We start from the raw sequence: 13,238 nt of genomic DNA, 5'->3' as shown, positions 1-13,238 counted from the left end.
TTCTGTATTATTCATTTCTTATTAAAAAATGCTATTGTTTAAACAAAACAATAGGACTAGTTAATGGTCAAATAGTAATAACTGTATTATATACTATATTTTATATATATTTATATACCACTATCGTGGTATTAATTAAACAAATAATATGTGTGATAAAATATAACAATATTTTAATAAGGTGTCTTTTTGTCCTCTGACAAAGCAGTTATTTTACTCTTTTTGAATTCTTAGATATTTAAATTTTAGACTATATTTAAGACACATAAGGGTAAGACTTTTCAAAAGGGAAACAAATACAAAAATACTAATTAAACATAAGTAGATTTAAACATATAATTAAACATTAAGTATATTTAATAACAACAATAGCACATTTCTTTCCGTCCCATAACACCGTATAATAATTTTACTCTTTCTGTTTCCCTTTCCAATGATACTTCTCTGAATTGCCTGCAACCTTCAGGACAGCCTTCTTTTAAATATAGTTAAACATAAATTTCACTTTGACTGCAACTCTGCCCATATTACACTGATTCTGGTGTCATTCCAATGTGATGACATCAAGCTAAATATGCCCTTAACAAAAATGTTTGAGCACGAAATACTTACGAACTTATTTATTGGCAATAGCCGGTGTGTTAACTTGTAGGAATTAGGTTCTAGCTTCCCATACACGTTGATTCTACAAGATTGCTTTGAAAAGACCAGCTTTTTGTCAATCATAACTTTTGCATCTATAAATCTATCAGATAGACTAAAAATGTCTGAGATGTCCACCATTTTTAAACACTCTGAAGCACACAGGATGTCGTGCTAAGTTAAAGTCCTGTTTCTTTGCAAAATGATTTTAAAGCACAGAGGTAATTTGAATATGTGAAATCAATGCTGAATTCCAGAAGTTACAGTTTTAATAAAGAGATTGAGAAAATCCTGTCTAACTTGGCTGCCTTTTCTGTTTCCTGGTGACTTTCTTTTTTTTATTATTATTCTAAAGTAATCTCATTTCAAAAAATGTGTCATTTTTCCCCTGAGTTTTTGTCATAATCTACACATAAAATGGAACAACTCAGGTGCAGTCAGTTCATCTTTTTCTAGGCACCCTATGGTTTCTTTAAAAAATACCCGGTTTTGAAACAAATATATAAATTTCTGTTTTACTATAATCTTTTGCTTCATTGTTATCGTCAATCTATTTCCAAATTAGAGAAGAACATTCTTCTTGTTTCACACTTTGGGAAAATGTGATTTTATGGCAGTCCAACATTGGAAAAAATAACAGTCATCTTGTAGGCATATGTCTAAGAAGGCCATCTCCTTCCATTTCTATTAAGTAAACTCTCACAAATGCTTGTCACATTTTGACAAAACTGAAAAGTGATCAAAATTTTAAATAATGAAAGCTTCACTATCCCAGGTAAGCAAATCATACCCCTTTCTGGTACATACAAGGTATACAGAATATTTTGCAGATAAGATCTTTTAATTTTCTTTGATAAGAAGTTCAGCTATTGAATGAAATTGGACAAAATTTACATTTGTAATATCTGCAGAATATGCAGATAGATGATTTAAAGTCTCTGTATTTGGACAAATTATCAGTTGACTTTTGTTTTATGCTTTATGCAGTTTTATTAAAATCTTCATAGAAATTAAGAAAATGATTTGACACTACATTTTTTTTAATTTAAATTCAACTAGCCAACATATAGTACATCATTAGTTTCAGATGTAGAGTTCAGTAATCCTCAGTGGCATATAACACTCAGTTCTCATCACTACACCTGCCCTCCTTAATGCCCGTCACCCAGTTATCCCCTCATCTCCCCTACAGCAACCCTCAGTTTCTTTCCCATAGTTAAGAGTCTCTCATGTCACTACATTTTTTAAATCAAAATATCTAAGACTTAAGGTGATCATTTTTTGTCATTGCCATTGTGGGACACCTAACTTTACTGTAGAAAACACGATCATTCAGGTAAATTCTGAAAGAATCAGCTGTACACTGTAAAGGATCAACTCATCTGTTAACAAAATTTCCTCTTTTTGTTTACCACAGCACATTTTATTTGAAACCTCAGAATCAAAACCACAATGAGATACCACCTTACACCAGTTAGAATGGCAAATATTAACAAGGCAGAAAACAGCAAGTGTTGGTGAGGATGCAGAGAAAAAGGAACCCTCTTACACTATTGGTGGGAATGCATGCTGGTACAGCCACTCTGGAAAACAGTATGCAGGTTCCTCAAGACGTTAAAAATAGAACTACCTTACGACCCAACAATTGCACTACTAGATATTTACCCCAATGATACGATGTAGTGAAAAGAACGGGTACATACACCCCAATGTTCATAGCAGCAATATCCACAATAGCCAAACTGTGGAAAGAGCCAAGATGCCCTTCAACAGACGAATGGATAAAGAAGATGTGGTTTGTATATACAATGGAATATTACTCAGCCATCAGAAAGGATGAATACCCACCATTTGCATCGATATGGATGGAACTGGAGGGGATTATGCTAAGTGAAATAAGTCAAGCAAAGAAAGACAATTATCATATAGTTTTACTCATATGGGGAACATAAGGAATAGCAAGAAGGACTACAGGGGAAGGGAGGGAAAACTGAATGGGAAGAAATCAGAGAGGGAGACAAACCATGAGAGACTCTGGACTCCGGGAACCAAACTGAGGGTTACAGAAGGGAAGGGGTTGGGGGGATGGGTTAACTGGGTGATGGGTATTAAGGAGGGCACGTGTGGTGATGAGCACTGGTGTTATACACAACTAATGAATCATTGAACACTACATCAAAAACTAATGATGTACTATATGCTGGCTAATTGAACATAATAAATAAACAAATAAGTATATAAATAAATAAGTATATAAATAAATAAATAAATAAATAAATAAATAAATAAATAAATAAGAGAATAATTTTAAAAAGGAAAAAAAGAAAGAAAAAAGAAACCTCAGAATCAGGAAATCTAGCTTTACTCCATTTCAGAGAGCTATGAGGGGAACAATATGATAATGTGTGTTTGTTCATTGTGGTATGCCCAGACTAATTTAGCTGCTGCTACCTTCAACTGAGCATTGGTGCCTTTTGGGAGACACAAAAACTTTCGATCAATTTAGAAGTATTACTTGTCTCAGGCCCAACTTGTAAGATTCAGTCTCTGTTATATGCTTTATCATTTCCTTTTCTGTCATACTCAATTCCAAATTCTTTTCTGCATATTATGCAGGATGCTGTTTTTGTTATTTACCTCACTAATCCAGTTATTTGTGTTCTTCCATCTGTAATAAAAAACACAGTAATTTAGCTTTTTTTTTTTCATAGATGTTTGGCTCATGCTGGTATTAGTATTATAATCATTCTCATTTTCATCATCTGAACTCTTGGAAAAAAATGATCTCAGTATTCACAATGTTAAAAATTAAATTAGTATCATCTTGATGTCAAGAACAACAATCAATCCACAGGCAAAGGGCTGTTAACAATCGTGATTACAGCACACTTAAGTTGCGCACTTACATCTCAGCACTTGCAATGATACAACAATGGATGGTTGATTATAGTGAACAGCAAGTCACAATTGCCAGCATGCATGGTCGGGGGAGAAATACTGATGGCAACTGCAGAAGGCAGATAAGCCATGTCATAGTCACCTACTACAAAAATTGTCACTTTCAGCCCCTATCTTTCAAGCTGTGGTATGGATTTTGTACCCCACCATCACCAACAACCTTCTGTACCCATTGCCAAACACCTGGACTTTTTCCTCCCAGGAAGTCCCCTTTGACATAGAGCTTCCGGTGCTACAACTGGGACCTCCCAGCCCACCTGGGACTGTTGTCATCCTAGTCTTTCCATTTGAGCCTGTGGGACATACGAGCATTTTCTCCTTCACTTTATCTGGTCAATTTTTTGGTTGAGAAATTGAGGTAGGTTTGTCAGTTTGTAGCCACATAGATCTTTTTAGATTCACAATTGAATCTGCTTAAGTACTCTGTTTTTTTTTTTTTTAATTAGAATCTTACTAATACCACAATGCTATTTTCCCAGAATATGTTCTACTTGTTCTGATTCATCTTTCCCTCTCTAAGTGTGGCACTTACTATATGGGTTGTCATTTTTCTTTGTCAGTTCATGGAGACTCAAGTCTGATTGTTGGATTATCCTAGGGATTGTCAGTCTTGCTACAGAAGTTGAAATGTCCTCTCTCCTTGTGGGCCAGTAGTATAGAAAAAAGTGATTCACACATCTCCCTCTTGAGGAACCTGGAAGAAACTGGGGCTCTCCAGTCTCTTGGTCTTTCCCAAGCTCCATGAGGGGACATCTGGGCCCACCTATTCAATTCCTTCCTGGTCAATTTAAAGGCAAGAGAACAGATATATTCAGGGGGACAAGTATCTAAGGAAGGAGGGCAGGAAGATTTGAGATCCAAATTGTGAAAAAACAAGCATTCCCCCAAACTTGGTTCCTTCATTGGCTGTCCTGGAGGTTCGACTGTTTTTTTTCAGGGACTCACCCTCCCTGAAGGAGAGATTTACCGGGTTTTTTTCCCACACAGAATTGTCCAGAACTCCAGGCCTTGCTAGCCTTCTGTTTTCTAGACCCTAGCAGCCATTGTTTCAAGAGAGTTTTCAAAGGAGGGTAAGGTAGCTGTGTTCAGTTTTTCACATTCCCAGAATGCTTTAATAAACTTTAAAAAATTAGTATTCCAATAGTGTCAAAAAAGAGAGGTAAAGATAAAATTTAGAGGTAGATATACTGCTTCTTTTCTAGGTTAAAAAAAGATATTTTATAAATAGCTGATATTTACTTTAAAAATATTCCTCTCTTCCTTGTGAAAATTTGTGTCCTGTGATGACTATCTTGGTGCACAAATTCAAATTTCAAAATAATAGCAGGTAAAATATGGTAGGCCAACAATTAAGGCAGCAGTAAACAAAGCCATATATATTTTAAAAGTCAGTCTTAAGCACTAAAGTATGGACTTGAGCATGATTTATTCTGCTGGATAAATTCAGAAGAATTGATGAATGATGCTAAATTATTAATGTGTTCAAAGTGGGAGAGGCCACCACCTAGAACCATATGTCATAAATATTAAAGCCATCCCATCTTAAGGACTTATGTGGGCAATGAATTATAAGGACCACTATAGATCGATTCTGGGTTAATCATGACTCTTTGTGCCTGTAATTCACAAGCACTTTATCCCCTACTGACCATTAGTTTAAATTGTAAAGAAGTTCGCGCTCGGTGTGCAAAGTTAGAATTTATTTCTCCCACATTATTCTCAGGCCTTTTGGTTTTTATTTGGTGAGCAAAAATAATAAATTTCCACACTGCAGCCTTTACTTTAATTTTACTTTGCTTTGGTTTTAATCCTGAAAACCTGAAGCACTTAGATAACAATGGTTACAAAATCAGCAGGCTTCAGGGGTCCAAAATCATATAAACCAGATATTCATTCATCCCAATGATTTTTTTTTGAGTTGAAAGAAATTTTATTTGTTTTCTTCCAAATTTTTATTTAAATTCCAGTTAGTTAACATACACGGTAATATTAATTTCAGGTGTAGGATTTAGTGATTCATCACATACGTACAACACCCAGTGCTCGTCACAAGTGCACTTAATGCCTTATATACCCATCACCCATTTAACCCATCCCCTCACCCACCTCCCCTCCAGCAACCCTCAGTTTGTTCTCTATAGTAAGAGTCTGTTTTATGGTTTGCCTCTCTTTTTTCCCCCTATGTTCATCTGTTTTGTTTCTTAAATTCCATATATGAGTTTTCAAAAGCCTATGGTATTTGTCTTTCTCTGGCTGACTTATTTTGCTTAGCATTATACTCCCTAGCTCCATCCATGTCGTTGCAAATGGCAAGATTTTGTTCTTTTTTATGGCTGAGTAATAAGCAACCTGTTTTTTAAAAGCTTAACTTTTATTTATTTTAATAGTGTGATCACATAGCATTAAAGAAGTTGCATTCTTTTCTTGGCTCTTGCTTTATACTATGTTGTATTATTTTTATTATATAAATATTATTTTTCAAACTAGATAGAATATGCCTTGAAGGCAAGGGCTACCATATCTCACACATTTTTATATTCCTATAGCAAGTGTCTCTCAGAAATTGATTGTTAATGTAGTGAAAAAAGCCTAGAAGATGACCTTGAGCTCAAGTTTCAAATCTACCACTAGTCATTGGTGTGACTTAGAACAAGTTCTATTACCAGATCGTGAGTTAGGTATCATAATATCAGCTGCCTCATAGTGTTGTAAAGAACAAATAAACTTATGTGTGAAGGGCATTTTTTAAGGATGGAAAAAATGCTTTATAAATGTTAACTATTATCACGAGGAAGAAATGGAGGATAGAGGGAGGATATTCTTTCTTCAGTGAAGAGATATCTCATCTTACACTTCAGTTTAAATGTCATCTTTCCATAATTGTCCCACTGGTTTTTTTTTAGTAAAAAAAGGATCATCATTGATGTATCTCTGTAGCTATAGATTTTGAAGTGAGCTTTTAAGTAATTTGCTAAATTAAAGATTTGTGTGAGAAAGAATACGGCTTCCCAATTAAAACCAAAGTCCTTGGGATAACAGGTAATGAAAGTCTATTTGTTTCTGGTGTAGGCTTCTGCAATTTTTTCAGAAGATAGCTACCTAATGAATTGAAAAGAAAAGTGCTTTTAGCATTAGGTCATGATAGAGGTGTCAGAACAGGGGTATTCAAGACAAGAGGATTCTACAGAGGAAAGGAAATATGACATACTCCATAACATGGTGAGGAATACAGATGCAGGTTTGGAAAATACATTTTCTCATCCTTCGCTTACTTGGCAAGAAATGCAAATATTTAAGAAAATAACATTGAATGTTTATAATTCTTCAGCTGAGATGGAAAATTGCAGGAAACTAGAAGGTTAAAAGAGTGAGCATGAACAAAAAAAAATGGTTTCCAAAGAGTTTCCATGTTTAATCAGGCACTAAAGATAAGTAATGTTAATATTTGGGGTTTTCTTGTACAACTATTTCAGTTACCAGAATGTTTAAGCAGACTGTCCTTATTCCCCCAATGAAAATTAAGTTTCCCTTTCTTTAAACCACTTTAACATTTTAAGCTTTTTGTGTGGTACTTCCATAATGTGCTTTATGTTATAGCAAGTAGTACTTGACTTATCTTCACTACTGAGTTGTAAGCAGCTTGAGGCAGGAGCCCAAGTCTTACCTTTATATTCCTTACAGATCCCTTTAGGATCTTCAAATTAATGCATAATGATTGTGAGTAAAACAGAATTCAAAGAAAGATTCCTGTAATAATATTGTGGAAATGAAACAAAGCCTTATGTTATCTCAGCAATGAGAAATCCATCAAGGTTACTGGCATCTCAGCCCCATTATAAGGACACAGGTGTTAAACATGAGCAGCCACCATCATCCATTAATCACCACAGCATTCTGGTATCTCTATTTTAGAAAGCAGAGATTGATAATATTGGAGTTAGATGCCATTTTGGATTCTTTTCCCTTTCTCATAAATGGGGCCTGGAATATGATGACATAAAGCTTCCGGATGTACTTTCACCCTCTGTTTAACCTGCAATGAAACACTCAGTTGGCATGGAATCCACTGTTAATAAGTCAATGGCCCACAGTGTAGCTGCTTATCCAAACATGACTTCAAGAGCAAAGACTAGTTAAAATTTTTAAGTAATATCCATCACCTAGTCAGATGGATTGAAAATTCCAAACCTTCAATTGTTATTCTCTTGGAAAGTGACTTTAGGTTTTGTTGATGAGTATTTTCTAGATAGTTTTAACCTAATAGTTAAAAACCACCCAAAGGACAATGTTTGTATGTTTTAGTAGTTGGGGGAAAAAAAAAAAAAACAGGGATATTTTTAAAAGCTAAATAGTTTGGGTTACTATGCAACATTTCATTGGTATTGCTACAGGCTATAATCATAGTCTTTTAATGGTTCCCCTTTTGAAAATGAATTCATAATGCTTTGTAACATTAGAATTATTAGAAACATGTATATAATGGCAATGATAATGTTAATATACATTTAAATAGAGCTTTATGGTTCACAAAGCAGTAACAGCAATGCTAGAACACTTTTCTAACAGCAAAGCAATATGTCCCCAACTGGGGAAGTCCCTTGAGTGTTATAAAGAAGTCCAAGGGGATCCAGGACGCCATCGTGGCTGTTTGAAAGAAGAGAATAGCAAAAATCAAAGTAGGTTTTTAGAGGAGGCTTCAGGGTCACTGCTATCTCTCTGTTACTATAGGTTTATACCCAGGAGGCTAAAAGTAAATATGAAAGTTGGTGATTAAGGGTAACAGAATATGCCACCCCAAAATATGCTACTTTGGAATATTGATGATTTTGAGCTGAAAGCACTTGAAAAACAGCAAATGCAGGGAGAAGCTTTCTCTAAACAACCCTTGTTTACCTAAACATAAATCCTTCAAAAGGAACTCAAGTGTCATAAATGCCCTCTCTGGGAGTGTCATCAACAGGGAATGACTCTCATCACAGAAGAGACTAGAAGTGAGCACCACATACAGACAAATTTTGTCACAAAACATCACACCTCTCATGTATTCTACCAAAGGCCATTCATCGTTCATAAATATGATTTACTCTCCCCTAAGAGGCCTACTTCCCCTCCCCCCTTTCCAAATTAGATGGCTTTTAATCCTGAATTCTAAAGCCACCTCTTTGAGCTACTCGTTTTTCCCAGGGTATCTCCCATGCCTACATGAGGTATACATGTTGATAAAAATTTTACATATAAATACTGATAGTTAGAGGAAGTAGTATCAGCAGCATGAGGGATTAGGAGGTCCTCTCAAAGAAACAACAGTTTGGCAGCCATCCATGCACAAAATACCTTTGTGAGAACTTTGGGATCCTAGTTGTGAAATCCTGGCAGAGTCTAAGACTGAATAAGAATGCTTTCAAGAGGCGCACCTGGGTGGCGACTCTTGATTTCAGCTCAGGTCATGATCTCAGGGTCTTGAAATCAAGCCCCACATTGGGCTCCACACTGGGCATGGAGCCTACTTAAGATTCTCTCTCTCTGTCTCTCTCTCTCCTTCTACACCTCCCTGTCCCCCCTTAAAAAAATAAGAAAATTAAAAATTAAAATAAGAATGCTTTTAAGAGGCAGGGCTATATGTCAGTGCTTGGTCAACCAACTGTTGTCCTGTCTGCATTCCTGAAAGCAGCCTATCCCCTGAGGACTTGACTCCAGTACTATAAAGGTACAAGACAAAGATGCTCATTCTCACCACTTCCATTCAACATAATACTAGAAGTCCCAACCAGAGCAATTAGACAGGAAAAAGAAATAAAAATATCCACATCAGAAAGGAAGAAGTCAAATTATCTCTATTTGCAGATGATAAGATCATATGTTAGAAAATCTTAAAGACTAAACATAAAAAAAGCCTGTTAGAACTAATAAATGAACTCAGTAAAGTTGCAGAATACAAAATCAGCATACAAAAATCAGTGGCATTTCTATACACAAACAACGAACTCTCTGAAAAGGAATTTTTCTCTTTCCCTTCATCAGATTTACCAGGAAATTAATTTCCCTCAAATAAATAAATAAATAAACTAGCTAACTAACTGAATATTTGATTTAATTATTAGTTCTGTTTATTTTTATGAATTCATTAAATTCTATATTTATATATAATATTTTTTTAAGATTTATTAATTTGAGAGGGAGAGAGCAGGTGCACACGTGAGTGGGGGGAGGGGCAGAGGGAGAGAATTCCCAAGCAGACTTCCCACTGATCAGGGAGTCCCATGCAGGCCTAGAACTTACGATCCATGAGATTACAACCTGAGCCAAAACCAAGAATTGGGCGCTCAACTGACCAGGCCACCTAGGAGCCCCTATATAACATTTTTTAAATTAATTTTATTAAGATTGTGTTTTATTTTTGATACATTTGTAATTTAGGGGGGGAAAAGTCACACTTATAAATAAAAGATAATCACTAAAAAGTAAACAACTCGGAACAAATTTATGTTCCCTAAATAATGATAGAGAAGATTGTATAATTATTTGTTCCTCATTGCAATGTCCACCAAAGGGGTTTCATCTAAGTCCAGCTGCAAAATTGCCATAGACCACACTTGGCAACAAATTACCTTAGAATAACATAAATTAGGAAATACATCTTGCCAGCAGGGCAGTGTTGATTATTTTTCTTCAGTGTGACTTGGACTTGCAGCATTCATTTGGAACATAGGTCACATGCAAGGAGATCATACCTTATATGGGGTGGGTACAAAAGCCTACCTGGCTTAGAAGCCTAGTGACCGAAAGGAGCCAGTATCTCTTGTAACAACTTCAAAAATGTAACTTCCAAGTCCCCAAAGAGAAAGCGCCAATTACAGGAATGACTGCACTCAGAGAAGCTCAAAGACATGGCTTCTTCCCATACATTTATTGTTCTCCCAGTCCGGTGACATTTACTACTCAAGGGTCATTTTACCATAAGCTATGTTGCCTGGAAACATACTTAACATTCTAACTTTATCACATTTCCAGGAGAACAGAGCTGTAAATTAACCAAAAGCCAAAATCTCATTCAGAATAGGTATTTAAAAACATAAGTCCTATGATGTTTTAACCAATTAAATAGACACAAATGTAGTATGTTTTATCCTATCTGTATAACTTAAAATTCCAAACTCAAATCCTATTTTCTTCTTGTGTTCTCCATTTTTCACAGGTAAAATATGGAAATTATGCTTTTGTATGGGACGCAGCCGTATTGGAATATGTGGCTATCAATGACCCGGATTGTTCATTTTACACCATTGGGAACACTGTTGCTGATCGGGGATATGGAATTGCACTGCAACATGGAAGTCCTTACAGGGATGTTTTTTCACAAAGGTAAGGTTTGTGTGTGCTCCAAGTAAAGAAAGACAAAAAAACAGAAAAAATCTACTTGGTTACACATGTAGTTTTATTACATTTTGTTTTCTTTATTTGGAAAAGCATAGTAAACAACAATAAAAGGTAGTTATAAATGTTATTTAGTAAGACATGCATTTCCTAAAGCATGTAGTAAGATATTATTTTTTCATAAAAAGGGAAAAATATTGCTGCATAGAACTGGTTTACTCTTTAAAAATTGATATACAAAAGGAAGTAGTATGTTAATAATTTCTTTAGAACTTAGTTTACTCTCTGAATTTTAAATATCATAGAGTTGGCAAAATTAGTTCCTTTCAAGAACACCAAAGCATAAAATAAACTTCAGGACCAAGTCAAAGTTCTGATGTACTGAGGCACATAATGACAGGGATGTTTCCATCTGAATTTTGCAAAGGAAAAGGATAAGAATTTTAGAGTCCCTATGCGGCGTCAAAGTACATGAGACTTTGTCAGGGAATTAAGCGGATGGTTTTATTAAGAAATTATACCTATCCTCAAATTAGAATTTTCTTATATAAGTTTTTTAAGAAAAAAGGTTTTGAAATGTATACTTTAGATGAACAATGTATATGAAAGGCTTGGGCCTGCGAGGCACTCCCAAAGATCACTGCATTTCATTCTATCTACTACCAAACAAGTGTGGGCCTAAGGGAGAGCTGTATCTTTCAGGTAGAGTATATTTCACTTGACACTGATAGTGCATGTTGTTTATTTTCTAGATATTTTTCTACCTATTTTCTAAAAGCCAATGCCAGACCAAGAGGGCAATACCAGGTAATACTAAGGCCCCAAATTTCAAACTATTTGAGTTGCATTCCTCCAAATTTTAGGATAGCAAAAAGCCAGATATTTTGTGTTAAACAAAACAAAAACAAAAACAAAAAACAAAAAACTAAGTCAGCAGTCTAGAATTTATGTTAAAACTCTTCCATTAGCTAACAAAAAAAATCTAGGCCTCTCTCCTTATCTACAAAGCGGAAGTTAGATTAACCCCAAGGTCTTACGTAAGTCAGCCTTTCTCTGTAGCAAACAACCCCAAAGCATCAGTGACTTTTTTGCATTCGTGAAACGTAGGGCTGTGATTTGGCGGAATTGTGCAGCAAGCTGCAGGTCACCTGCAGGTCTTCCTGGGCCACTTCTCATTCCAGCGCCAGGCTGGAAAAGTGGCCCTATCTGAGACAAGCTGTTTTCATGGCAATGAGAAGTTGCAGAAGGGGCTGCCAGAAACCTGCAGTATTTCCTGTGCTTCTTGCATGGATGTGGCATATGTCACATCTGCTTACAAACCACTAACCAAAGAGTCTCATGGTCAAGCCCAAATCGATGGGGTGAGGAACTGTACTTCACATAAAGGGAAGAAGAAAGTAAATGATTTTGAACAATAATACAATCTACCAGTGGTCCCTTGGGGCTCTAAAAAAATCTAAAACTGACAAAAATGAAAGAAGCATAAATTGGGAAGTAAAATATTAAGGTATAAATAATGATTAATCAATCAAAACACACTTTTTGATGGGTAGATTCTAAGGGGAACAAACTGGAAAATCAGTTATGCTGTAGAGAATTTACCTGGAAGACACTTGCAGTCTCGTTGGAGATACATGGCCCACGCACGTGAAACAATGAACAATATAGACATTTCTATAAATGTGTGCTGACATTTATATATGTACAGTATTAGTATGGCTTATTTATATTGCATTAAATTGTGTAGTTGAGATATTGAAAGAATTGAATACTGTATGGAATAAAGAGTTAATCAAAGGAAACATGAATGAAAGCTCCCCAGAGAAGGTGAGCCCTGAATTTGACCTTGAAGGATTAGTAGAGAATAGTTAGACTGAAAGGAAAAAATAGATAATTCTTGGAGAAATGATGAAGACAACAGAAGTAGGAGAAAGCACAATATGTTGAAGAGCAACAAGGGTGGCAAGTTAATTTGAAAGGAAATTTGAAGTTTGGAAGTCGTATTGTAGGCCACAAGCAGCTATGAAACCTATTGTCCATTCTGGAGCCCAGGAGTAAAATGAAGAAGACAGTTCTTAAGGGAGGGTTAATCTAGCTTTGAGATGAAGATTGACAAAGACTAGAGCAAACCTGGAAGCATGAGACAAGGAAGGCCGAGTTCAGAACTGGGCAACGGGGAAGGAGGAAGAAGGAACAAATAGAGGAGATATTTCTAGGCAAAGAGGCACACCATTGTTTTCATTAACTCAGAAGTGAGGGTGGAT

General features: G+C 35.7%; 1 protein-coding gene across 1 annotated transcript in view; it reads left to right on the top strand.

Moving 5' to 3' along the window:
• Window positions 1-13,238, top strand: part of GRID2 (glutamate ionotropic receptor delta type subunit 2) — a 1,321,579-nt gene that overhangs the window by 1,197,496 nt on the left and 110,845 nt on the right. The window contains exon 12 of the mRNA XM_081813135.1: window positions 10,796-10,962. Within this exon, the coding sequence (XP_081669261.1) occupies window positions 10,796-10,962 (167 nt within the window). The remainder of the gene's footprint in view (window positions 1-10,795; window positions 10,963-13,238) is intronic.

Source organism: Leptonychotes weddellii, chromosome 2, assembly GCF_054177405.1.
Source record: "Leptonychotes weddellii isolate Sample4059 chromosome 2, ASM5417740v2, whole genome shotgun sequence".
NCBI lineage: Eukaryota > Metazoa > Chordata > Mammalia > Carnivora > Phocidae > Leptonychotes > Leptonychotes weddellii.
The sequence above is the reverse complement of the archived record's forward strand: the minus strand, read 5'-3'. Positions and strand labels throughout refer to the sequence as shown.